This window comes from Phalacrocorax carbo, chromosome 18 (assembly GCF_963921805.1).
Source record: "Phalacrocorax carbo chromosome 18, bPhaCar2.1, whole genome shotgun sequence".
In the NCBI taxonomy this organism is placed as follows: domain Eukaryota; kingdom Metazoa; phylum Chordata; class Aves; order Suliformes; family Phalacrocoracidae; genus Phalacrocorax; species Phalacrocorax carbo.
In genome coordinates, this window is record NC_087530.1 from 5,008,452 (window position 1) to 5,035,069 (window position 26,618).

Here is a 26,618-nt window from a genome sequence, read left to right on the forward strand (position 1 = left end):
CTGCGATGGCAACGCGGAGGGTTGCGGCCACGTCCGTCCCCGCCCCGCGTTGCTATGGCGGCGCGCGAGGCGATCCTCGCTGAGGCGGGCGGCGTCGCTGGGTCGTTCGGCTGCCTGAGGGGACGGGCGGGCTCGGGGCTCCCCCCGCGCAACCGCGCCCTCAGACGCTGCTGAATCACCTCATCGGTGTTAGCAGAGAAGCGGTAGGCGTGTGCTCTCACCCGCAGGAGAACGTTTTAAAACTGAAACGTTTTATTTGCCCTTTGCCCCCCCCCCCCCCCAGCTTGTAAATCGCAGTTCTTCTGGAAACAGACCTGGAAGTCGGCTGTGCTGGGCCACATGCAGCCGGTGGGAGCTGTGCGCCTCGTTCCCAGCAAGGAGGTCTACGAACAGATCTTTGAAGATGAGGTAAAAAAAAAACCAACAACAAACAACAACAAAAAAACCAAAACCCCAAAAGAAATGGGTAAAAGCCAAATGAGTTCGTTTTGTTGGTCAGTTGGTTACTGGCTGTTAAAGCGGTGACTTCAAACCAGATGTCAGTTTCAGCCTTTCTGGGTTTTGTTTGGTTTAGTAGAAAATAATGGTGTTACCCTCAGCATATGCTTTCTAGTGCATCTACGGGAGTTCCTGTGTCTTTGTTATGTATCAGGGCACGTTAAAGGAAGGCAGAATCATTATAACACAGCAGTAAAAGATAAATTAAGAGGCAGGACAAGCCTGACTCAGGCATTTCTCACTCTGCTGTCAATTTTCCTCATAACTGTAAGCCCGGCACACAATCCAGTTTCCTCCAGCTTTCCTCTCTGAGGAAAGGGATATAATTTTTTTTTCCTATTTTGAAAATATCAATTAGTTTGTTACTATTCTCTGTTCAGCACATTGGAAAGAATTCTAACCATTTTGATTATTGTCCTTTGAAGGTTTACTTAGTACGCTCTTTGGAAAAAGTACAGAACAAGACTAGGTTTTCCATAAGCAGTGAGAGGCTCGCTTTGGTTAGGGGTTCAGAAACTTCTACTGATGCCAGGCTACTCCCGTGTTACCAGCAGAAGTCTGCTGAAAGAATGCCCTGCAATGACTCCACAGAAAAGCCACCGTCGTACAGGTAGAGAACAGAAGCATAAAAGCTCAATTATATGTTCATGACTACGGGTATGAAGTTGTAAGGTTTGCAGTGGGAGGTAGGTGCTCCTGAATTCTTGGTCACGGCACTAATGACTTGTCACAGACTGTCTCCTTGCCTGATGTTAATTGAGTAGAATGAGTTGCTGCCTGTTGGAGTGCAGATTAACAGGCTAATATTTGCAATGACATACATACTGTATAGCGTTTCTTTTAAAAAGAAATTGTATGCCTTTTTTGTTCAAAACAATCTAGATATAAGCCCAGCCTGATATATATTTTTGAACTATATCTTAAACTGTGTCAATGGTTTACATAACGGCACAGTAATGATTATGTAATGAGCTCGAAAAGAAATCAGTGCGCCCATCCAGTTCACCCTAACTCCTCTGCTGAATAATGACACCCTTATTCTCATTTCCCCCAAGGAGAAACACAGTGCCCCAGTTAATGGGAAGAGCGGTGGGCAGATAAAGGCTGTTTCCACAATTCTAGCTAGTTTTTACTTAACAGTTCATAGATTTTTATACCTTTTAAAGGTATTATGTATGTCTTCGTAGTTTACATGTATTAAGTCTAGCATTTGTTGCTTTTTATGCCAATATAGCAGATTTGGGGTTGTGATCAACCCCAGATAGATAATTACTCAGTCCAATTCATCTCAGAAGAAGCAACATTAAGTCTTTGAACCATATCCTTTGAAGTTAGAATGATGCTTATGTTCACTTAAATGTTACATCTTGCCAATTAAATTGAATATTATGCCGATTGCAGATCCCTACTCTTATGTATTTAGTACAAATCAAAGCTTTATTCTCTTTCTGTTCCAGAGAAGCTACATTTCAAAAGGCTTGGAAAAGTGTAGATGTAAATGCAGCTGAGGAAGTCGGATCCCTGCCTGATTTTGTTGGTAAGATTTATTTCCCTTGATGTCAGATATTTTAATCTTCATTTTTAGAAGCCACCATCCATATCATGGTATTAGCTGAACAAGTTATAAAACCAAGGTCAGAAATCACCTGACACATTTTGATGATTTGTAAGTGATTTTGAAGATGAAGAATCTACTCATAGGAAAAATGGTTGTAAGTCAATCACAGTTTGTGTTTAGATGGTAAATTCTAGTTATGATGTAAGCAGATCTCATTCCTGGAAGTTGCAATTTTTTGCATCATACCTGAACTTAGTTCATAGCTTCCATGCTTTCATCCTTCTGAAAATCACAAATTAATAAAATCAAAAGAAATTTTAAAATATGCTTTACTGTTTTTTAATGTACATTTGCACAGAATTCCCTTTCTAGGGAAGACTGTCACATGCTGTAATAGCTGCACAAACTACTAAATCCATTGTGCATGCGGTATGTATTCTGCAGCAACAGTTCCAAGCTACATCATCCTTGTTTCTTTCTTGGCAGTTCCTGAGGAAACGAGGAGTAATATCTTGGAATGCCTGTCAGAACGCCGGCGAGGCCGTCATGACGAAGCACTAACCTCAATGTATCGTGAGCTTGCCTGCATTGCGAGGGTGAGACTGGATTTTGCAAGCCAGGTAGTCTGGAGTGCTATACTAAGGTCAGGGCCTAATATTCAAAAGATCAGACTGCCTTCCTTACATTTTTAGGAGATGGAACCCTTTGTTTTGGAGCCTGGAAAATTCGTTCTGACAAAACTGATGGAATCTGATAGAAAAATTGAACTTCTGTTTAAAAAGATTGAGTCTGACACTTCTCTGGAAGGTTTCTCGATTGAAGTAAGTCAGCTCATGCCATTGTCTCATCTCCAGTTATTTGCACCTGATCTGTGTTACACAGCTTCTTATGTCTTGCTGTAGTTTTAAGATATAAATGGTTGGGGTTTTTTTTGTTTGTTTGTGGTTTTTTGGGGGCGGGTCGGGGGCTGGTTGGTGGATTGGGGTTTTTTTTGACATTTACTTTTCAGTGAGATTGTGAGTAAATCCTTCTTGCAGGGTTTGGAAGAACTGTGGAACATCATCCATCAGGAATCCTTGACCAGAAGGAAGTGGATTAGGGAAATGGATGAATCCTTAAAAAAGGCTGAATGGAGTCGAACTGATAAAGTGGGCTGTAGTTTTAATAGCTGTTAATTAAGCATAAGATTATTATTTGCTCATAATGCTGGGTGCAGAGCAAAGAGTAGCTTGTTTCCACAGGAGTCAAAGAGGTCTGCCAGGGGTTCTTTTGTGTATGTGATTACTGTCTTTTTACTGATAGATCATTCCCTCATTTTATGCCAATATAATCAGAAGATACTTCTTTTCCAGTTACAAGGTGTTTATTTCTTCCACAATTACCTGTGGTAAAGACGCAACGAGTATGTAAGCTGCTTTTCTTCTTTTACAGGGTTATTTAGGTCGAAATGTCAACAGGTCTAGTGTTATTTCGTTGGGACATACCTATTCTGCAGCAGAGAATGTGCACAGATGTGCCTTAGCTCATTTAATCTGGGTAGGCTGCGTATCAGAAGCAGATGTGCTACAGTGATATAGGCTTCAGCCTGACCTGTAAAAGTCATGGGACATCACAGTAAATGTTTGGATCAATTAAAAGGATAGCCCATAAGGAAGTCCCTGCTGCTTTGTCCTTGTAGGCAGACAAAAGCTGTCTGTGATACCTGTGTCAGTTTGTCCTCTTTGTAATGGCGACATAATGAATAGGGCCAACAGTATCACCAGTAACTTTTCTGTTTGATTGGTTATGAAAAATGTAGAGATGACCACGTTTGCTTAAATTCTGTGTCCACTTAAAACAACCCCTGGTGGATTCACTACAGATGTTTGAAAGGAAGTTGGTTTGAATTTTAATTTCAGATTGTAGCCTGTCAGCAGAGCACTCAATTTTCACAGATATTAAAGAGAAAACTGCTGAGCAGTAACAAAATGGAATGTTTTAGTGACTATTTTTATGAATGATTACAAAAAACCCAGTATTTAGGATATTTAAGATAGGTATTTTAACATTCACTTCTCAATCTGGCTATCAGCCAACTGAATTTATTTTAATGGAAAAAAATTGTCCTGTTCATAGCATTGCTTAGCTTGAGAAACTGACATTTGAGTTATACAGGGTGGCTCTTTCTGTTCTTCTTTTATTACACAGATAACAGAGGTACTGAGGAAGTATACTTTGGTCCTGGAGGAAATTTCCTTCTTCCTGCCAGCTGATGTTTACAGGTTCATGAATGATGAGGCCATGGTAAATCCTTCTTACTGAGAGTCTGTTTTACCTGAATATTCCCAGAATGTCTTTTTTTTTTCCAGCTGAAATTCATTATTTCTACCTATCACTGCAATATAGGAGAGTTTTCTATTCTACAGGATATTCTTCATCATTTGTATTCTTTCTCCCCTTGTTTTACATAGAACAGGCTTCTTTGGTTTTTTTGGCACGTTTTGTGCTGCTTTTATTAGTGCTTTTATTTTTTAATGTGCAGATGATTAACAGAGCACTGTTGGTTAATCAGAGGGCAATTGCCAAGCTGTTCTTTAATCTAATGAAATCAGAGATGAAGAGGGAATTATCACATCGATTGAAATGGCAAGATAGAGTCAAGGACTGGAAGCTCATCCAAAAGAATTATGTAGTTCACAGTTTCAGGTCAGAAATTTGACAATTATATTTTTGAGCATGAATAATACAAAGTGACTAGTGTTCACCTGTGTTTTCTGTAAACAGTAATATTTTATCATTTTCCCATTATAAAATGAAAAAGCTAAAAGAACTTAGCATTCTTTTTTTTTTATGTGGTATGTATAAAATATATTTGTATTTCAAACATGAAATTTTCCCAAACAGATATTTACTTCAATGTATTCTTCCATCCTACAGAGAATTTATGGCAAATGAAGAAATACAGAATCCCCCAACTGTGAAAACAGAAATGGAATATATGATAATGGATCTGTTTTTACTTAATGAAAGGAGACTGGAGTTTTTGCAGCACCTTGGGTATGGCAAAAGAGAGAACAGGAGCAAAGGAAAATAGAATTCTTTCTAGAGTTAACGAGGAACTTGACTACAAAATGTTCCCTTTCTGTGTGCGACTGTATGATGCAGCAGTGAGGCAGGGCCTAAACTACTTTTGTAAAGCATCTTTTAATGGAAAAATTGCATTCTTGGTTTTCAGTGCAAGTTACACTAAATAGGGGGCGATCGAGGGCTAGAGATGCAGAAACACAAAAATAAATCTTACTAGCATTTGAAACACAGTAGAAAGGCACAGACAAGGGTGGGTAGATAAGTCAAAATTGGTGATCTTGTCAAGGTATTATTTCTGTATGGGAGTTTAATTTGTATAATAAATTAAGAAAGGAATCTTGATGGAAATCGAACACTGCTATGTTTGAATGTCCATCCTGACAAGAAGATGGTTTGGGTGCAATGCATTACAATATTTACAGTTTTTCTTTTACAATGTATGTAGCAACAAGACAGATTACAGTTCCTTGTCAGTGGCCTTGAAAAACAGCAGTCATCTTGTTTTCTTTTCATGACTGTAAATAAAATAAAGCACAGTAGTATGGTTACTCTGATTTATAATTTTATCCTTTAAGAACTGACTGGATTATATTTGAAGATATCTGACTCTTGCTTCCTATTTCGATAGTGATCTGTTGCCTCCAAGACACACGAAAGCCGAGCTAAATGAGTGGTACAGATCTTTGGTGAAATTAAACAGAAGTATAGGTAAGTTGGGAAATCATAAAAGCAGCCTAGAATTCAAGCAATCCTTTTTTCCAGGCAGTAATGACTCAGACAGTTGCTTTGAAAGTATGTGTGTGCTATGTTCTTTGTTCCATGTGTTTCCATGTGCCTTCTAAGTTGCTCTGAGCTAGCAATATGGTCAAAATCAGCTGCCTATTGCATCGCCTCCCTTTTGCCAGCACAGGCATTTTTGCATTGTGAGATCTAGCAGGAACTGCCTTGTTTAGAATTAACGTGGGGAAAAAAGAAGGTGAATTTTAATGCAGGTCAGTTCTCAGTTAGACAGAAATACTCCTTTTTACCTCTTGAAGAGTGAGAGGGGAAGTACTTAAGATGTTTCCTTCCTCTGAGTCCTGCAGCGTGCCTTCCCTCTGTGTGTCTACTTTTTCTTTCTCTAGAGCACATCCTGTCTTAATGTTTGTAGCCTGTACAGTAGCAAAGAAGTTGCTAGCGATTGTAAATAACTCCCTACTTGACCCAGCACAGGTCCTCTGTAACATTTCCATTTCACACTGCACTGCAAAATACAGAAGTCTTTACAATGGTCTGTTCTTCCATATCCTTCAGGTACCCACAACGTGCAATGTATGATGAAAATACGCATCCAGTATGAGATGGTCCAGCAGAAATGTTTGGCAGAAGTGCAGTTATGCAAGGTTAGTATAGCGTTGTGAATTCTCGGAAGGATTGTTGGCAACAGTATACGTTGTGTTGTTACAGTCAGATGTGTTTGAGGACCCACCAAACATTGATATAACAAGTGAAATTACTTTTTAACCTCTGTCTTATTCTGTTAGAAAACTTACTGTCCATTTTGTTTCACAGTAGCATGTGGTATTTGTACTTCAAATATGTAAAAGCAGTGACAAATGGCAGTAACAAAAGTACTGTCCCACATTTAGGTGGAGGGCGCAGGGTCAGAATTCTCAGCCTTCGTGCTGAATCTGTCTTATCTTGGGAAAGAAATTCTGCCTCTCTGCCTCAGTTTCTCCCTTTGTGTCCAAATAGAGTTGTACTATTTACTAACAGAACGTGAGATCTGAGGGGTTGAATCTTACTCTATCCATTCACAAGAAAAGAAGAAACGCTAAGTTTAGGTGTATTCTCCAAAACCCACACAATATTTGTTCTATTTTGTGTGTCATCAGTAACTCAGCATTCTTGTCATTTAGAATAAGCTGTTGAATCTGAATGTTTGCACAAAAGAGGAGGCTGAAGAAATTGTGAATTCTGATTTACTTCAGTTGACTGAGAAACTAAAAAGTCATTTTGAAGAAGAACTGGAGCGTATGGATGTATGTTTATTGAATTTATTTTTATTGCTCTCTGGGAGTAGTGTGCTCTTCCTGTGCTACTGCCTGAAATGCCGTATGCATCTTAGGCTATTGATGTCACGTTAGAAAGAGGTCCATAGTGTGACTGGATGCCTGCCCCACAAATAAAAAAAGTTTTATGTGATTCATGGAGAAGAGTCCGTAATTGTTTGGTTCATATTTACAATAGGTTGTCAGGGATGAGTTAGGTATAGCCCATCCTGCCTGGAGGCAGAGGAACAGATTTAAATGATCTCCCAAATTTCTTTCAATCCTATCTTTTATGATTCTGTACATGAAAATGACTGGGCAGTTGTTCCTAAAATGATAGATAGCCAGATGCTTCAGGGTGTATACAGAACTCAGTGATTCTGTGCTTTACAGTACCAGAAGAATAAATAGAAGTTTTGATGCTCTCAGCTTCTAAAACAAAAATCCATATTCTTATCCGGTTTACTTAGAGTATTTTTTCTTCTCCATATAGAAGACACTGTGTTGAATACTGACAGTCTGCTTCCAGACAGCCTTTTGTCATGTCATATGTCCCCGTACTCATTCATCTCACCTTCCAGCAAACAGTTTAATAGTAACTGGTTCGTTTAAATGTCTTTCTCCAGAGAGACTTTGAGGAGCTGGCTAAACACAGTGAACGGAACTGTAGAGACTTGTACAGCTATTTTCAGGAGGCCATGGGTCTCTGGGATGTCCATCAACTCAAACTGTCCCAGCAGGAAGGTGAACTTCAGAAGAAGTTAGATGAATGCAGATTGAAACAGGCTAACTTATTACAGGTATAAATATAAAAACAAGGATGTGGTATGATGTCAAGAAAGGACTTAATGCAGAGAACCCTCTGGAATTCAAAATACTTGGTATAAAATTTAAAATGTGATCTTTGACACTTATACTGGAATTTCTACAGGGTAATTTCATTCCGTCAGGTACATTATTTGCTAACTGCTTGATTCACACTTAATGTACAGTCATAGCTTATTCTTGATATGGTAACAGTGAAAAAAGATTATATTTTTTGTGTTAAGTGGCTGCAAGTTTCTGTTACTCATAAGATCTTGTTTGTACGTCAAGTTCTCATATCATGAGTATAGTATGCAACTTGGGGTGGCAATGTCTGAGATGTTAATTTTCTATGAAAGATCTTCATAGTAGATGAGTTTTGGTAAGGTAGCTTCCCTTTTTGGTGTAGAATATATGTAAATAATTAAACTATTTGAGTCCTAAATAATTATGAAGCATTTTAGTAATTACTAAATCATTTTTACTGGGTTCTTTTTGTGGCCTTAGGTGATGGAAGTTAATCTGGATGTAACTTTGGATAAAATGAGAACAGCAAGCTGTGAAGAAAAGCTGAAGAAACATTTGGAGAACGCCCTTTCTTCATTAGATGACATTAGAGATAGGTATGAATTTTGTTGCGCAAACTTAAAAAGTAAAGCATATTTGAATGCTGCTTGTACTGCTTAGGTCTCGTTTATGCTGTAGCGTGAAGCTGTGGAAAAACACTGCTTGCTACTACTTCATGTGGGAATGCAAAATAAAATTATTTCCATATTGAACAAGGTTAAGGCAAATAATACCCACATCTTAGAAGTAGGACTAAGAAAGGCTGGTATAATTTAAAAAATACACTGGATCAGTACTATTATGTTGTATACCATGTCATCCATGCCAACGGGATAATTATTTATTCAGAAGGTAAAAGTAGTAGTTCGGTTTCTTGAATCGCAGGGTCAGAAAACAGGTCTGTGCCGTCACCTGTGCTCACAGATTTGATCTCTTTCAAAGTCGCAGGGACTAGAAGTTACTAATAACTTTCAGATAGCTGAAGTATACATTTTGGTCATCCTTCTGTTACATTTCTCATGATCAGGCATTTGTATCTTTAAAAATCACATCAATATTGGCACATACTACTCTCTCTGCTGAAGATCGTAGCAGAAGATTTGAGGATTAAGCAGCCAGAGAGGAAGCAGTTATATTTTCAAAACCCAGAAGGTCTCTTCTGTCCATTAGATCGGAGGTATATTAGAAGAGCGATGTGGACCTGAGAGGCAGATACACACACATGCACGTACCTCGCTCAGTAATTGTACTTAGAGCTGTTGATTCAGTACTCTTCATATTCATTAGGACAACTGAAAAAAACCCAAAGGTAATGTACCTTTTTGGGTGAGTGAAAAATCCAGTGAGAGGTTGCAGAGATGGAATCTATCTGAACATTTGCACAGGTACATAAACTCCCCATAATTATCTTCGTATAGGAGACAAAGCAAATGCAAATAAAAACAGGTGTGAGCACTGATTTTTCTTGAATCAAGTCTCAGCTTGAACCAGTAGTTTTCATTTCCAAGTAAAATGAAAATGAACCAGAAAAGCTTCAGTCACAGCTGAGCATGATACAGAGTATACATGGTACATGCGTGATACAGAACAGATACAGAAACAAAGACAGTAATTTGACCTCTCACTCTAATATTCCTTCTGTAAGCACAGGTCTTGAATGGTTCCCCATCGAAAATGAAAGATCTTAAATACTTTATTGTGAATGTTTCTTAACTTTCATGCATTTATGTATTTATAATGAACTCTATTAACAAGCCAGGGTGTGATTGTTGCTAAACAGGTATAGTAAAATGTTTAGCCTAAAGGTTTTATGAGATTGATCGAAAAGTTAGATTTGGATTTAAAAACATTGTAGTCATATTTAATTTTATTTCTATACATACTTGAGTTTCTTAAACAGTGACCTTAAATTTGACAGGTATGAGACGTTCAACCAAGTTCTAACGGATAAAGTAATGGCTTACCCAGAAGCTATTTTGCAGGAATTGATTTCTTATAGTATATCCATCAGCCAATATTTTAATGTAAAGGAAATCTTCAAACAGGTATAAAGAAAGCAACTTGTCATTTAAAATCTTACTGGTGTATTAATTTTTAATTTTTGGGAAAATTTACGTTAGCTTTAAAATTTAGATTATATAAACTAAAGCGTTGTTTTGGCCAAAGGACTGAAGTGCTTTTGGTAGAAATAGAGGGGGGAGATACAAAACCTTTCTCTGTCCCACACTTTTAACTCTGTCCTTGTTACAAACTGCATTTCAGCAAATTCACTTGCCTCTTATACAGAAAACTGCAAGGTAACAACAAAATGATATTAATAAATTTGAGTATTATAGCTTCTTTAAAAGATAAGTGAGCCATTGAAATAGACGTATTTTGAGAAGGAATATATAAATATATTTCTTAAAAGCAACCAAATCCTTATTTTTAAATTGTGTGGGGTTTTTTTGTTGTTGTTGTTTTGTTTTTAGCACTTGCAAGGAAAGAGAGACTCCACATTTCAAGATCAAGATAATACCCCAACAGTACCAACAGGTATTTTTGCTTGCTTGCTTTTTTTCAATTTGTATTTCTTTGGACTGTGATCAGTAAAACTCTGCTTTAACTGGAAAGAACTAGTTAAGGCTTCAGAAGCTGAACATCCAGTGGAGTTGCAAGCCGAGAGCATTGAGCAAGAAAATGAAGGAGAGAAAAAGATGGACAGTTGTCAACGAGAAAATGAAGAGACAAACACAGCTGAGAATGCAGAGATCTTTGCACAGGAAACTGAAGAAACAGAGGGAGAAGAAGATGGGGAGAGTATTCCTCGTGAAAGTGAAGAAACTGAGCATGCAGAACAGGGGGTAAGCTTTACACAGGTAAGTGAACAAGAGAATAAATTTGAAGGTGAAGGAAGTCTTGCACAAATAATGATGAATAGGAAGTCTTCTTTTTGCTGAGGTGAGTCTAAATTCCTTAGAGTAGATTAGATGTAGTTTGTACACAACACACGTGGGAGTTTTTTATTTTCATTTATTTCTGGACTATTAGGGCTTTAGATCTTTTTTTGTGGGCAAATGGATTGTATGAAACAGTTTACAAACATTCTTTTTGCACTCTTTTTACCCTTGTAAGAATCTTTTGCATAGAATTTTAAAAAAATATCTTCCTTCCTTTCATCATGGTATTCTTAACCCACGGTGAATGATTTAAGCTGTATTTGAAGTATTAGTTTTTCAGGTCTTTAGTCACGTGGATGTATTGCCATAACAAAAACCTTTTGAAACGTTGATGACTCTGCCTATTGAGACTTGCAATCATATTCTCTGTGTGCATGTTGTCCAAACTGAGAACGAGAATATTATTCTTAATATCTTAATACCCTTAGGATTCTTACATTAGCTTGCGCACTGTTCATTCTACACTTCTACCTTTAAAGACAACAGATGATGATTTCCAATTGTCTCCTAGGCTACGTTCAACAGCAGCAAGGCAGAATGCTCCAAAATTGCTGTTGAGACCTTTTCCACTTCTAGTGGAAACTCTTACACAGTGCTTGGAGTTGAAGAAGCAGGAAAGACTGACATCCCAGAGACTTATTTTACAAAATACGAAAAAGACGAATCACTTCCTATGTACCTGAAATATGCGCTTATCAAAGAAGCCGTGTTTGTAGAGCTGAAGAAACGGTTAGTAGAAAACAGTTTGTGTTCCTTCTTTCCCTTTAGGTAACAGACAAATTTCAGCTGTTTGGGAGAAACATTAGACTAAAGATGGATAAAAATACGAGAAAATTTTTATATTGCTTTTAATCTATGGCTTTCAAAGTACCACACAAGCATTTACCTCTTACAGAACATTCATATTTTACAGAAAAATTATTTAGTAAGAAAACATGTTACAGAAGGGCAAGTGATTTGCCCAAATTCCCTGCAGAGCCGTGAAGGTAAAATACCTGGTACTCAGTGCTTTGCAGCCAGCTCAAAAACTCTACCAGTATTGTGCAAATGGTGATGAAAACGTATCTTCCTGTAGCCAGAAGTTAAATTCTTAGAATTAATTGATTTAATAAATTCTTATTTATTACTTAATGTTCCTCACTGTCTTTTTTGTTTTCAATGATAGGATTCGCCTCTGCTTTTTTGAACACTTGGAGAAATGGTTTGCAGATTCCTTGTCCAACTCATGTGTCTTTGTAGCTGCCAAGAAAGAGGAGCTGAATTCAGAACTTCAGCTGCGGCTTCGCTTGCATCAGCGAAGGCTGGAGAACATAGAGACAAATATCTACAATGTTAGAGCTGGTACTGACTTTTTTTTCCTCTGAACATTATGTGTCTTCATTTAGAGGTGATCATAAGTGGACCAAAATCTGTTTTAGTGTCAGTTGACTCAGTAGTAGAGGGCAACAGGAAGCAGCTGAGTGTCTACTAATTCCTACTATAATATGTTACTCATATATTTTAAAAAAGATTTTTTTTTTCTATAGCTCATACTGGTTTCTGCTATGTTATGTTTGGAAAATACCCAGCCGTGCCTTGATCAATGACTTGATTGTAAAAGATGTAGAACATTCAGTGTCTATTGTCAATATTTGTGAATCCTCACTTCCCTGATATTATTTAACAAGAGTTTGCAATGTACAAAAAGTAATTCTAGAAGTTTTGCAGAAAAAGAATTAGCAAGTGTTGGGAGAGACAAAATGCCAGGGCTTGGCTTCTGAATACAGGAGAGGAAGGATTTAGCTATCTCAAATATCACTGAGCAGCTATAGGTTGGCCACTAATCAGAACTCTTTTTTTGTATGAGAAGTGTCAGGTTTTTCTGGTGGAAAAAAATAATTTACGACAGATTTGTTGGTCTTTAACACATAAACTAAAAAATTCTGTTTTGGGAGAACAGGCAAATAATTTTTCAATTCCACTTTTTCCTGCAAAGAGGCCAGATGCCTTTTCTGGCAGTTTTCCTGAGTTTGATTGGCTGGTTCTTGATTTATCCAATTATCGTTCCAGAAGGGAGACCAAAAATTTTTTTTTTCCCCACAGAAAAAGGGAGATGTGTATTTCCATTAAAAAAAGAAAATCCTTTACTTTTTTTTCAAGACTGAGAACAGAGAGATAATGGAGATGCCAGCAGTGACCAAAAATAAAGGAAAAAGAGGGATTAGAGCAAAGAAAAGACATTTGTGATTTGAATGGATTAGGAGCTGCCAGGGGTATATGTCAAACACAGGAGAAAAGTCGAAGAAATGGAATCAGATGTGTCTTATTTGTATGTTTTAGCCACTCTGAGATCTGGCTCGGTTTAATTAACCGCTGCTTCTGATAATAGGTTGGCTGGTGGTTGTGTAGTCCACAGTAAACAGGGAATAATCACCATACTGTAAAATTTTCTTTTCTTATCAGCGGAACTGTTGCTTCACAAAGAGCATCTAGAGTGCCACTGTGCAGGGTTGGTGGAAGCTCTGAAAAAGGAGAGAGATGAATTTCACAAATTTTGTGACCAGCAAAATAACGTCAGCAAAAACCTACATTCACGAATCAATGACATAGAGTCTGTGTTGCGCAGTGCTCCTATGACTGAGAAGTAAGTGCGCCACAGGTGTTGCTGGCTGTGAATTTCCATAGTTAAATACTTCTGATTGCTCTCTGAGATGTTCCTGGTTTGCAGTCTGAATCTATTACATTGAAGAGTCATTACTCTTCAATGAAGACTGCTTTATGAAACTTTAAAAAAGTGTAAAGAACTTTTGTTTCCTTTATCTCTCCCTGGAGAAATTAAGAACAGTACTGAATGGATGACAATTTTCCTATATTTTCTAAGTACTGGCAGTCTTAAACTAGGAAAGATGTTTCAACTTTTTAGATTTTATCTGGTTTACTGAACCTGCACAGTAATAGCAATTGACTAATTGGTTTTGAAGGATACTCTTCAGTAGTATCAACTGCTTTCTGGTATCTTCCGAGTGTTCATCAAAACAATCACAGTTTAGTGAGTTGCTTTCAGAATCCTAAAACACTCTCGAGTTCTCAGATTCTGTTCATGTCTTTATGGACAGCAGTGTCTGAATCATAATGTGTGCTTCTCTTTCTATAAGTTTTCCCTGTCATTTATTATCTGCTGTTAGGTTAGTGTCCTTCAGCAACAGTCTGCACTCAGAGCTACATAATCATCTGGAAGTGATCCAGGTTTCCCTGAGGAGTTACCGGAACTATTTGGAGGAAGCTTTAGGAAAATTAAGGAATTCAAATGTGGATTTTCTCAAAGCTTGCAGGTATAGAGAATTCACTGGGGCGTATAGAGAATTTCTGGGCATCACTGTTTGTTGCATAGGCAGAACAGCAAAATTAAAGCTTATTTTGTTATTCATTTAGTTTGCTGTTTAAAAAAACATATTTATTTTGTTAAGCCACAACTATTGTACTGTTTTTGTCACATTTGTGTTGATATCTATGTTTTACGGCTGCTTAGCTAAAGTAGTCTTTGAGGAGAGGAAGACTCACAGCCAATTGTTTTACTTTGCTGGTTGCTTTCAGATTATTTTTGGAGGGAGGTAACTTTTCTCCTGAGGAGGTAAAGTCTTTCAGCAAGAGTCTTCAGAAAGAAAGTAAGCGTATTGACTCTTTTGAAAGTTTAATCAAGACAGATATAGAGAAAATGGAATCGAGATGCCTGGAGCAGGTGTGCAGAGTTTCATTCTTTCCAAGTCTGTATTATATTGGCATGTTTGATGTGGTTTGTAATTGGCCTGCTCCTAGATTAGGACTGTAAGACTGTTCTGTGTGGCAATTACAGGATGGAAAAAATAAGTAGAAATGGTGAATTCTATTATTTAAGTTTTACAAAGTGAAAATTAATTAGTTCTGTGTCTTGTTTCTGTCATTCTTAAAGGCTACTGAACTTATCAACCAGTCTGAAACAAAGTTCCGTTATCTCTTTATGACTCGAGTCTTTATGGAGAAGATCCAACGATTTTTGACACACCTACGAGTGCAAATCAAATCAGAGGTACAAACAGGAACATCAGAACTGTTTAAATTATTTAAATTTTGGCTGAATTCAAAGAGAACAAATATTAAGTGACTTTTTATATTAATTCAAAATGTGTTTTCTGTCATTGTCAGCTTAAAACTATGTTTTTACTACTGCTGCAGCTATGCTGGGACACTATGGTCTTCCAGCATGTTGAGTATGGACATCTGAATAGACCAGCATTTTTGTGTGGTTCAGTAAAGGACGTGAAGTGTTACTTTTGTGAATTATTGTTTTTAGCTTCTCCTGTGAGTACCAGTGATTGTTTTTACCAGCGAGTCTAATGGTTTCAAAGTGAAGTCTCTGAAAATCCCTTGAATAGGGTTTCACTTCACCAATATCTGCTTCCGCTTTAGGTAGCGAATTCCAATTTGCAGGCAGCAACATTAAACTCTTACCTGGAGAAGCTCCATCAGAAGATAGATGCTCGTTCTTATCCTACTGCAGATAAAGAAGTAAGTTCTAATCAGCACAAAATGGTATTTAATTTGACTTAGTGTTAATTTGACTCACTGTGCATGTTTGTATAATGTGTAAACTAATATCTTTGAGGTAGACTTATGTTTATACACATCTGGGGGGTGGGTGGAAAGAGTACTTTACCATGGAATTTTTGCTCACGAAGGTCTTGTACCTGTTTTCCCACTTGCCAAACAAAAATCTCATTGCTTCCATGTATGTGTAAATAAAGTGGTGACAGAACAGAGTTACATGATGTTGTATGCAATGGTCAGCATATTTGAACAGTCTGAAAGAGCTAGGATAGTAAATACCATCTGTATAATCGTATCTTTCAGGATTTGACTTCTGAAGAGTTGTATAATTTTGCCAAAGTACTGTTGAAAGAACTGAAAAAGAGGAGCCAGTATCTTGACTGCTTGCTAGTAAAAGCAATGAGCCCATGTGATAATGTAAGATAACATTTAAGTTCTCTATATTTTATTTAATATTGAGTGAATTTTTATGTGTATATGTTTTAAAGGTTTTTCAGAATCTGTGCTTTGAATTTTCAAATGAAGAAAGGTGCTGCATTGTGCCAAGCTGTCCAAGACACCATAACATTAGGTCAGCTTTTTTCAGAGGCTGAGTAAACCAGTCATCACTGAGTTTACTGAATGTTAAAGATGTGCAGCGTCACAATGAGTTGCTCGGTTCTTCACAAGAGTTTATTTTCAAGGTGTAGCACTATTCATAGATACATATTTCATGGGTTTCTTTAATTAAAAAAATCAAATGTGTCCTGAAGAGATTTTTTTTATGAAGTGTTTTTTTTTTCCTTCCTTGTCTGGAAAGTCTGTCTTTATTTTTGCAATCTACAGTGGATCATTGTTTTAAGGGTATGTATGTAAATACTGCTTATGATAATTATGAGAATCTACTCTTAACTTTTAAGTGTCTCAGAGCTGTATAGCTGTAACAACATTACTACTAGAATTGTAAAAACTTTCTTTCAGCCTGTGAAGCAAAATAGCATATGTTTGGAAGATCTGCTTTAGTAATCAGTAACTATACATAATGCTTTCACTAATTGCCTGCTACAGTCAACGGGGTTTCATTTTTCTTACCGTTTCAGGAGGACTTTACCCCTCTTGCAACGGATGTGACATTACAAGGTCAGCTTGCTGTTGCGGTTCGAACAGAGCGTCTCAGAGATGAGAACAAAGTGATGGTGATGGGTCTGGATCCTGTCCAGTTTCCTTTGTTAAATCCAAGCAGGATGGGAAAGTCTGCAGTTGATGATTTATCAATAAGCGTTATCAAAAATTTACTTGAGTAAGTACTTGTTTGCCTAAAGGTGTTTTTCTGTCATTGTCTTTACTTCTGTTTTCCTTGCTATATATACTTCTTCCCTTTGTGAGACTCATGCTAACACTACAAGGGGCTTCACTACAGTATTTTTAAAATTTATATTCCAGAAGTATATAAAGGTTTTCCTGAATTGATATTTTGTAGTTTACCTTTGTATATACAGAACTATTGAATATCTTGTTCATAGGTAATATTGCTACATACTTTCTGATCAGTCTAGCTTTAAAAATCAGTCTAGCTGAGACTGCTTTCTTTTTAAGAGCAAGATTTCTGAAAAATAGCCAGAAATACCGCATTGTGAGTAATAAGTGACATCTAGTTTCACAGAATCACAGAATGGTGGGGGTTGGAAGGGCCCTCTGGAGATCATCTTGTCCAACCCCCTGCGTGAGTAGGCACCCCCAGAGCAGGGGGCACAGGGCCGCGTCCAGGCGGGGGGTGAATGTCTCCAGGGAAGGGACCCCACAGCCTCTCTGGGCAGCCTGTGCCGCTGCTCTGGCACCCGCACAGTAAAGAAGTTTTTTCTCATATTGAGGTGGAACTTCCCGTGTTCCAATTTGCGCCCGTTGCCCCTTGGCCTGTCATTGGGCACTAATGAAAAGAGCCCAGTCCCATCATCCTGAACCCGCCCTTCAGATATTGATAGGGGTATTTATTAAATCCCCCCTCAGTCTTCTCTTCTCCAGGCTAAACAAACGCAAGTCTCTCAGCCTTTCCTCATATGGGAGATGCTCCAGTCCCGTGATCATCTTTGTAGCTCTCCACTGGACTTGGCTCGAGCAGTTCCACATCCTTCTTAAACTGGGGGGCCCAAAACTGGACAGTTTATTGCACTATGATAAATCTTGGTATTAAATTTTTGTCCACTAGAGCCTTTTTTAGTTAAAAGGTGATTACATGCTACATAGTTGAATGAATGAAGCGTGAAATTAACAGTATGACAAGTGTGTGATTTGCAAGTAAATCTATTAATGCCGTTTTGCTTGTAGAAATTCCAAAATTCCAGTTAAACAATTAGTTAGTCCCATGAAAGTGCTGATATTTACACTGACAGTTGTAAATGTAATCCTATCTGTTAAATATTATCTCACAAATTTAACTGCACTTAGCTCATGGTAGGAATAAAGAACTTATGTAGTTCTCTATGTAATATAGTATATAGTATATAATATAAAATAGTAGGGCATTCAATAGCCACTTAGCACTTTTTCTGTTTCAGAATCCAGCCATCCAGAAAATCTTCAGGCCTAAATCAGGAGAGAAATGATCACTCACATTCATTAGGACCAGGTGTGCCAGCATTTTTAATGTATTACATTCATCCAAGCTGTAGTTCCTAGCATATCACTGAGCAGGTCTAGCATGTTCCAGGCCAGTGGCTTACATGCTAGCTCTGAGAGAGTTGTGCATCCCAACTTTTTTCTTGGATATCTTTACTTTGCAATAAGAGGATGATTTTTGGCTCTTAACCAATGAAAGCTGCAGAATGAGGTAATGATTGTATAAAGAATACTCATATTTGTGACAGCAAAAGGGAAAAAGGGGTGGACAAAAGAATTTGAAGAGAAGTCATGAAAATATGTAGGGGATCAGGGATTGTTCTCACAGGGTATTACCATTCACTCAAAGGTGGGTGCAGAGGTAACACCAACTGCTCCCTACCTAGCGTTTCCATTTCTTCATCTCTCTTCGCCACAGCTTGACCCCTCCAGCCACTTCCAAAGATATCCTCTCTCTCTTCCATAGTTCCTAAGTCCCTATCACAGCTGAGACTATGAATGTAGCCCATTCATTCTCCTTATTATTCCCTGCTTTAATGCTTTTAAAATCTGCTCCCATCTACCATGTATTATCTACAACATTCCCATTGCTCATGCCCCAGTGCACAGCCTTTATTGCTGTTGCCACTGTTGGGTTACTTCAGTTCTGTCTGCCAGAAATGATTGCTCCTATAGCTGTCCCCTTAATGTTGTAAGGAAACATTACAGAAATGAGAACACAAGCTATATAACCATATAAAAAAGGCTTCAGCTGGTGTTTATACAATATTCTTCATCTTTCCTTGTTAAATATAAAGCAATTCTTCCCAAATCAAAGAAGAAGCCTCGCTTAAATGTATCTGAGGAAGGTCCTCAGAACCCTCGTGCTTACAGTTACGCAGCTCGGGTCACCAAGAAGTCGTCTGTTAAAAAAAGGATGCCAACAGGAAGGTAAGACCCCTGAAAGAAGGAATTACATCTACAATATTCCTACGCAGAAATTCACCTCAACTTTGTCCACTGCCTGTTCTTTGAAAAATTCTGAACGCTTATTTGTATTAGCTTTCTTCCATCTGTGCTTATCATTTGGGATCTCTTCCATGTTTACACCCTCATGATCAGCTCTGCTTTTTTTTTTTTTTTTTTCCTCCAGATTTTGGCTGGAAAAATTCTTTTTTTCCCTTCATCTGCTGTTGTTTCGTATTTTGAAGCTGTTGAAATATAGACTAGCCACACTCTTACATCAATGTGGTTTATTTTTCAGGTCCGGTGTTAAATAGCGTGACTTCATCTTAGTCCACAGATAGATGAGATGAGCTACTCTAATAGTGAAAACAAGATAAAAGTTTTGAAGAGCCATGAGGAGAGAATCCTGAGAATTTTTTTCCATCAAAAAATTATTTTAATATAATACTAGTTTTAGAGATACATTTTCCCAAATTTTTCTTCAGTTTCATGTCCATCGTACAACTGACTAGCTCAAATAATCAGGCAGAGAAGGAAAATACTTGTGGATACTTTCAAATTAATGTTTTACCTCCTTAGGGTACAGAAATACACCAGACCAGTTCTCAGTGAGAAGAGATTCCAGATATTTGGAGAGAAGCCTCCAGAACCTGAGTAAGTCACGTATATTTGCAGAAACAAAAATTAATCTGCAAAAAAAACCCTCCTTGTCTACATATGTATTTATTTATTTATAATAATGACCTATAAAGTTCACCATTGAATTTTGAGGTATTTAACCTTGATATTTATGGGTCAAAGTGTTTACAGAACAATTCCTTTTTGCAGCATAATAATAGTGAATATACAAGTCATCCATTTTATTCTGTTTAATGTCTGAAATGGGTGGCCTGACTGGAGCCCATTTTGTACATTTGTAGGGAAAAAAAAAGTTCCAGAAAATTTAAAATAGCCTGTCTTTCAGTTATTTTCACCTCTAAAAGATCAATACATTTTATAGACTACATTCTTGAGCTCTATATTACATTTATATGAATAAAGAAGAAACAAACTATTTAGAAGGTGATTTTTAAATGGTTCCTTTCTCCTTTTCTAAGGAAATTATAATATTTTTTTCTTGGTATGTGCAGTTGTACTATAGAGAATTGAGATATTTCATATGTGCCATGAAAACTAACTAAGTGATTGGGAATTCTGCTCCACATTGTGTTTCAAAATACTTCCAGTAGACAGCTAGACCCACCTTCAAATATTTTTGGTTTATCAGAAGCACATGGTAAGCTCTCAAGGTAAGTTGTCAGCACAGGAAGTTGGCTAAGATTGCTTTTTTGTTCCAGTGACGTGGAGGTGCCTTCTGGTAAAGCATTTACAATATCTCAGGGTCCTTGCTGCTTCTGAAGAGAATCTGTACTAATGGGGGTGAAGATTCTCAGGCATTCTGAATATTTGTTTCCATATGCTCTGAAAAATGTATTACAATAAACCTGAACAAAATATTTGGAAACCAGTAAATATTGGCAATGTGATCATTTCACAGTGTGATTTGTCTTTTTAATTTTGTTTGTTTGTTTGTTTTCAGTACTTTTAAGGGGATTATTATGAATATTCTCTGGATGGGTAATAACACCTTGCTCTGCCTTGCTGAGGTAAGAAAACACAGTGTTCTTTAGTCGCTTTTGCTTTCATAGGACTCCTCCTGTGTCAGCTAAATAATTTGGTTCTTTACAATGTTTGTATGGCTATCCAAAAATTGTCCTTTCTTCACCAATGCATCTAATTTTTAAATCGTATTTGACACAGTGTATTTTTAACCACAGGTTTCTTTATAAACACTAACTAAGCATTTTAGAATCAGAGGAAGAAAACGGGTCTCAAATAACAGGGTGGCCGATAGCCTTACGTATCCCTGCTACTGTTATATGCCCAGATGTGACTTGTTTGAATGTGTTATCAACAGCTTTTCTGTTTTATCTTTACTGCCTGAAGGAGTTCTACCAGAAAGAGAAACCTGAAATCACAATGCCTGAAGGTCTGCCAGAGACATTTGCGCATTGTGCAGAAGTGCTCAAACAGAATCTCCTGTCATACCAAAGTCAGACAGAGGTCTACTACAATTCCTGTCTTACAGGTAAATTCATTCAGTTAAGATTTTAATTTCTTGTATATGTAATTTTTCAGTTATGTAAACTGAAAATTGCAGTGATTTGAGAATTATGTAGCTTTCTTAATCCATCACACTCAGTGGGAATACTCCAGTTCATTTTACTGGAAATTGGGCCAATATTTTCTTTTATATATTAGCAGCTACAAAAAGCGTGGCAGAAGGGTACTTGACTAAGATGAAAGACCTGTACAAGGTGACATCTTTTAGCAAGTGTACATTTCTCAAAGCATTGGACCTAGAAAAAGGAATGGCAGGGACAGAATCTCTGTGAGAGAAAATTCCAGGTTCTTTGACCCTTGCACGGTACATTCAACTCGGCTGAGTGGCTTTTTTCCTTGCAATGAATACTTCTGTTGTCATATAAACACCCTGTCTTTTCCAAAAAGAATTTCAGGATCAGTTGAAGTTGTTTGAGAAGGAGCTCCCTTATGTCTCCCAACTGGCAGTTGATAGCCTTTTAAAAGAACATGAGGAGCAGCTCAGCTATGCCACTGGTCAGATTCGTCATCTCTTCAATAAACAGCTGGAAGACTGGGAGAATGTGAAGGTATGTATCATGGACATGTTGGAATGCTTCCAGTGTAAGCGATGCTACATGCATCAGCATTATAGAATGTTCTTTTTATTATTCTCACTGTTTGCTTAATCACTCACTGCCAAGCTAGCCACGGATTTCGTTTCTGTGTTTGCGGTTAGTCTGTGCAGTTCTACCAGAAGCTTTGTATGTCTAGTAACTCAGCCCCTTCTCTCACTGCTTCCAGCACTGGGCTGCCTCTTCATAATCTTGTCCAGCTCTGCCTGTCATCTCACACTTAGATTGTAAACTCTTTAAGGGCTGTGGCACTGCGGTGTGGTTATACAGCTCACACTGTATGGGTGCACTCATTTGCAGGTACTACGACATAAATAATGAACTATATATAAAGAGGTATATATAAGGTATATATAAAGAGGCAAATATAAAGAGGTATATTTTGTCCAGTAACATCAGAACTGATAACAGAATCATAATGGAGATAATGCAGAAAATGCTACAGAGTAGTATCTTGAGATTTTGTCCCTCTGAGTATTAAGTTAAATTCAGGAAAAAAATACAAATATAAAGATATTAAAAATATCTTGTTTACCACTTGGCAGGAGAGGTAATTACTTGTTAAAAACAAAACCCAAGGTGAGATAAGAGGCCCTGTTCTCCAGCAGAGAGGCACTTTGGTATATACTGCACTGCAAGGTTGATCCCTAGACAGCCAAGGAATACACTAAATTTTCTTCGTCTTTCTGAATACTTATATATAAATGTGTGGCGTTTACTTCTTCCTTACTGTGACTCAATTGCACAGTCTTTACGGAAGGCATTTCTTTCTCATGTATTTACTTAAAGGCTGTGCACAAGAATCAGTTACATCCCTCTCTGGGACACCCAGACAACTTACTTCAGCTGGACACTTTGTGCCAAGAGGAAATGAAGAGACAAAAAGACCAAGCTGATGGTATTCATCTCACCACACAGATGCTGCAGGTAATTGTGAAGCCATTGTTTAAGATGAACTTAGACATCGCATTTGGAAAGGAGTGTGCATCTTGGATACATTTCTCCTCCCCATCAAAAGTAAACTGGAAAATGTTTTCAGTTTTAGGCAATCCTGTTCATATATCTTTTAACTTTTAAGTTATGTATTATCAGCATTAGATCAATATATAGATAATATAATTGATTAATACATACATAAACACATATGCACATGGATGCGTGCATAGACTTATTGTGGAACTAACTGATCTTTTGTATCAGTCATAGAACATACTGAGGAAGAGATGGCTTATCTTTTAATGGTAGAATGATTGGGTATAATTCAAAATTTGGAGTAATAGTGACATCCTCTGGTTAGTTATTTTACTTGCAGATGATAGATACCTGGAAGGGTTTCTTCTGTGTGTATTCCATTAGTGCAGATAATTGACATATTTCTACACAAGATTAAGAACTGGAATAAGCAGAATTTTACAGGAGAGATTCAGGAATCAAAACACTTTTCCCGCTCCATCCTCTAGGGTTATTGAAGGTCAGTTCCCCAACATTAAAGCTCTTTGTCTACTTCTCTCAGGCCACTTACTCAAAATTCTATACTGTCTGCAGAGTGTATATATATTTTTAATTCTGAAGGAATACCTCCTCCTCCTCCTCTTAGCTCTGCATGCACACACACAAACACATATACCCTATTTTAGAATAACACCTGGCCAAAGCACTTCCACCCAAAGTACCCGAATTCCAAAATGGCCTTTGCTTTGTACAGAAGGATGCATTTGCAAGTAGCTGTTTTTATTAGGTCTAGATATTCAGCTACTGGGGAACTATACACAGAACACTATACCTTTTTGTATGTTACCTTACCTTACCTTAGGTAATCAGGTAGTGTGGAGAATGCTGCAGAGAGTCACTTTTAGACCATGTTACGTGCAGCTTAGAGCCTTATGTCTGTTACCTGCAGCTGTTGCAAAATGACAAGGTTAAGATACTTGTGTAGTTCTTTTGGAGCTCAACTAAAAGGAGACGAGATCAAATTATCAAAGGAATTCCTCTCACTCTTCTCCAATGTCCCCACAGGACTGTGCTACTGAATGTGCTCAGAACTTTTTTTCTGCACTAGCTGCCTTCACTGAAAAGCTGCTTCTGGAATTAGATGGAAGTATCACTGTTGATGATGTACAAGTAGCGAGTAAGTAAAGAAGGGATTGCTTGTTCAGGCCCCTGCCTCTTCTTGGGAAGAAGAGACTTTTATATGCTCTCTCTCTATATTTTATATATATATGCTGTTGAGTCTATGTTCCATTATCTCCCAGAACTTGAAATACCAAGAGAGAAGACACTCACTTTAATCCGCCGTAAACAAGCTGGACTTCCTCTAGAAATCTGTGAAGTTAAACAGTTAATAGAACGTGGGAGCAGGTAATATTTGAAGATACTGAACACTGTTCTGTGTAATTTCTCTTCCCTGAACTGGTATCAGACACTGTCCTCACAGGTTTTTTTTGCTGCGCTTCTTGAAACTGCTGAATATTATGCTCATCATTAGTAACGTTATTTAACTAGTTATGGGGCAGTTTGGGTGGGGGGGGATTTAAAAAAAAGAATAGCAATGGATCCAAATAAAAAAAAGTGAATTACATACTGTATTGTAAAGGAATACAATTTCAATTTTAGTGCTATGTCACTTTTCTAGCCCCTATTTATCAGTTCAACACTTTCACATTTATGAATATGCTGTGTATTTTCACTCAGAAGATACGAAATCTATTTACTGTGCAGACATCCTGAAGTTTTAGAAGAAAAGTTGTTGTACTAAACAAGGTAGTTTTTAGAGTAATCCTTTTGTGGAGATCAAAAAGTAACATTGAATCTTTTGCACTTTAAGTACTGGTAACATGAATTAGTATAATCTGCTCTCTTTTCTAACTTCCTCTCTCATGTGGCTGGTTTGTTTGTTTGTTTTGTTTTTTTTAAAGGACTTGGCCAGGAATACCCATGACTACTCTTACAGACAATTCAGACCTTATTCTCTGCAGAGGAACTGCGTCAGTTACAACAGCTAAGACTACGCTGGGCCATGTAGCAGCAGTAGAAGCAAGAGATGCTGTATATAAGGTTGGTCTGTGGGAAAGGACTGTGAGTGGGACTGCTACTATTGTGGATTTGTTTTTTTAAGAAGAAAATCATAGCTATGTATACGTTTTTAATATACACCGTGTTTTCAGATCTTAAAGCCGTATTCACCGTGTGTAGAAATCCTGTCCTGTGTCCATTTATTTGTGATGTTGTCAGACAGAGTTGGTTTCTCAGGGAGCCCTCACATTCAGGTACATTACAATGGGGAACTGTTGCAGCAGAGGAGCATGGATGGTGTCTGAAACAGGACACTTCATTCAAAAAGTAGCCGCTGTCACAAAGCCATTTCAATACCGCTTGCTTTCACTCCCTTTTCTTTCTAAAGCCTACAGCTCTAGCCTTAGGTCACGAAGGCTGATTTTTCCTTAAAAGGTGAAGGGCTGTAAGATACTTCACACCTATCTTACATCCTGAACCATCACAGATCATCATTTCCACCATAAAAATGATCACTCTTTCTTCACCAAGGCTGCTAGAAGAATGAACACATTCCAGACGACTCTGACTTGCACTGACAATAGCTTGCAAAACAGTAGTGTCCAGCAGTTAGGAGAATATTCTTACCTTAAATCATTTGGAAATAAATGGTCAGTGTTTACGCATCCACTGGCAGTATGATTACTTCCAGGACAAACTGAATTAATTTTGAAAAAATATATATTTTTATTACAGAAATGTAAAATACCATGTCAACAATTGCAAACGCCATCAAAACTTCAAACTTGCATGGGAGTTTTACGTATCTAGTCATGGTACCTAAGCACCTGCTTACAGTACAGTTTTGAAGTGGATGTAGTTTGTCACCAGGGTGTGAAATAGTAAATGCATGCCATAGAAATATTTTCCTGAATGTATGTTGCATTAAAAAGACAGTATTTTATGTTTTGGAGCATGGACTCTTTAATTAAAGTGCCTTGAGGTTTTCATGGTAGTCTACAAGTTTCTGTTTAGGTGAAATACCTTTTCAGCAGCTTTGTAATAGTTCAGTTCATACTCGTGGCTTAGGAAGTTCTGGCAAGAGCCAGAGTGCGTTCTATGTTTGAGATGCATGCTTTTCTCTCTCTTCTCTAGAGGAGGCAGCTCTTCAATCTGAGGAGCTAATGGAAGTGAGATTAAGATCTTGCATTTTTAGCAAAATTTAAATATTGCTGATAATTTAGTTTCAGAAGCCTTCAGAAGGTAGGCGGTGAATAATTCATTGTTCATATGCTTCTATTGTCTAAGGCAGAAAATAAGTGGCCTGTATGCAATCTTCTGACACAGTGGATCAGGACCTGGATTTAGGGAAAGTAAGATGATATTTCATCACTACCAATTTTGTCCTTTATTATTATTGTTGTTGTTGTTTATACAGAAATACAAATGTAAACTTGAGCAGCAGTTTGCCCAGATCAAGCAAGAAAGTACAGCTCAGCTCCTGGCAATTCAGCGTTGGGAAGATTGGTGGAAACGATCCATCCAGAAGATTAAGCAACTCTACACATGAGATAAGCCAAATCTTGCAGATGTCCTGATCATTGTTGGCATAAACTGTCAAGTTTGTACTAATATCAGTGATGTTACAGATTTAGTCCAACAGAATTTTCTATTTTTTCTAATTTCTGTTGCACTGAACAAGTGCAATGATGAAAGAAGCTATTTTTTGCCTCTTGAAATAAAAAAATCTGACGAATGTGCTGTTAATGAAATGTAAACTCTGTGCAGTGCTTCCCAGTTGGTTCTC

General features: G+C 37.6%; 2 protein-coding genes across 4 annotated transcripts in view; one reads left to right on the forward strand and one right to left on the reverse strand.

The window, feature by feature from the left end:
- The window catches only part of RPL7A (ribosomal protein L7a), a 131,238-nt gene that overhangs the window by 14,938 nt on the left and 89,682 nt on the right, over positions 1-26,618 (reverse strand). The window lies entirely within an intron of this gene.
- Positions 188-26,583, forward strand: CCDC180 (coiled-coil domain containing 180). 3 transcript variants are annotated; one of them, XM_064469156.1, is made up of 37 exons: positions 188-408; positions 924-1,108; positions 1,956-2,035; positions 2,543-2,652; positions 2,749-2,877; positions 3,094-3,204; positions 4,244-4,339; positions 4,578-4,741; positions 4,973-5,092; positions 5,751-5,830; positions 6,416-6,504; positions 7,021-7,143; positions 7,779-7,952; positions 8,464-8,579; positions 9,941-10,067; positions 10,494-10,557; positions 10,636-10,865; positions 11,473-11,690; positions 12,127-12,302; positions 13,404-13,584; positions 14,126-14,272; positions 14,535-14,679; positions 14,890-15,006; positions 15,387-15,485; positions 15,828-15,941; positions 16,604-16,803; positions 18,059-18,129; positions 18,917-19,049; positions 19,644-19,718; positions 20,644-20,710; positions 21,051-21,192; positions 21,615-21,775; positions 22,610-22,747; positions 23,837-23,948; positions 24,073-24,178; positions 24,736-24,874; positions 26,250-26,583. In XM_064469156.1, the coding sequence occupies exons 1-37, from the start codon at positions 340-342 to the stop codon at positions 26,379-26,381; spliced, it is 4,740 nt and encodes a 1,579-aa protein (XP_064325226.1). In that variant the 5' UTR covers positions 188-339; the 3' UTR covers positions 26,382-26,583. The 3 variants fall into 3 exon arrangements, with proteins under 3 accessions (XP_064325226.1, XP_064325227.1, XP_064325229.1); XM_064469159.1 differs by lacking the exon at positions 924-1,108 and having other exon boundaries at positions 192-408; XM_064469157.1 differs by lacking the exons at positions 18,059-18,129; positions 18,917-19,049.

Bases quoted from the DNA above. Each gene is read 5' to 3' on its own strand.
- CCDC180 (XM_064469156.1), top strand. From the start codon at position 340: ATGCAGCCGGTGGGAGCTGTGCGCCTCGTTCCCAGCAAGGAGGTCTAC. The intron at 8,580-9,940 runs GTATGAATTTTG...TAAATTTGACAG, and splicing joins TTAGATGACATTAGAGATAG to GTATGAGACGTTCAACCAAG. The intron at 12,303-13,403 runs GTACTGACTTTT...TTTTCTTATCAG, and splicing joins TATCTACAATGTTAGAGCTG to CGGAACTGTTGCTTCACAAA.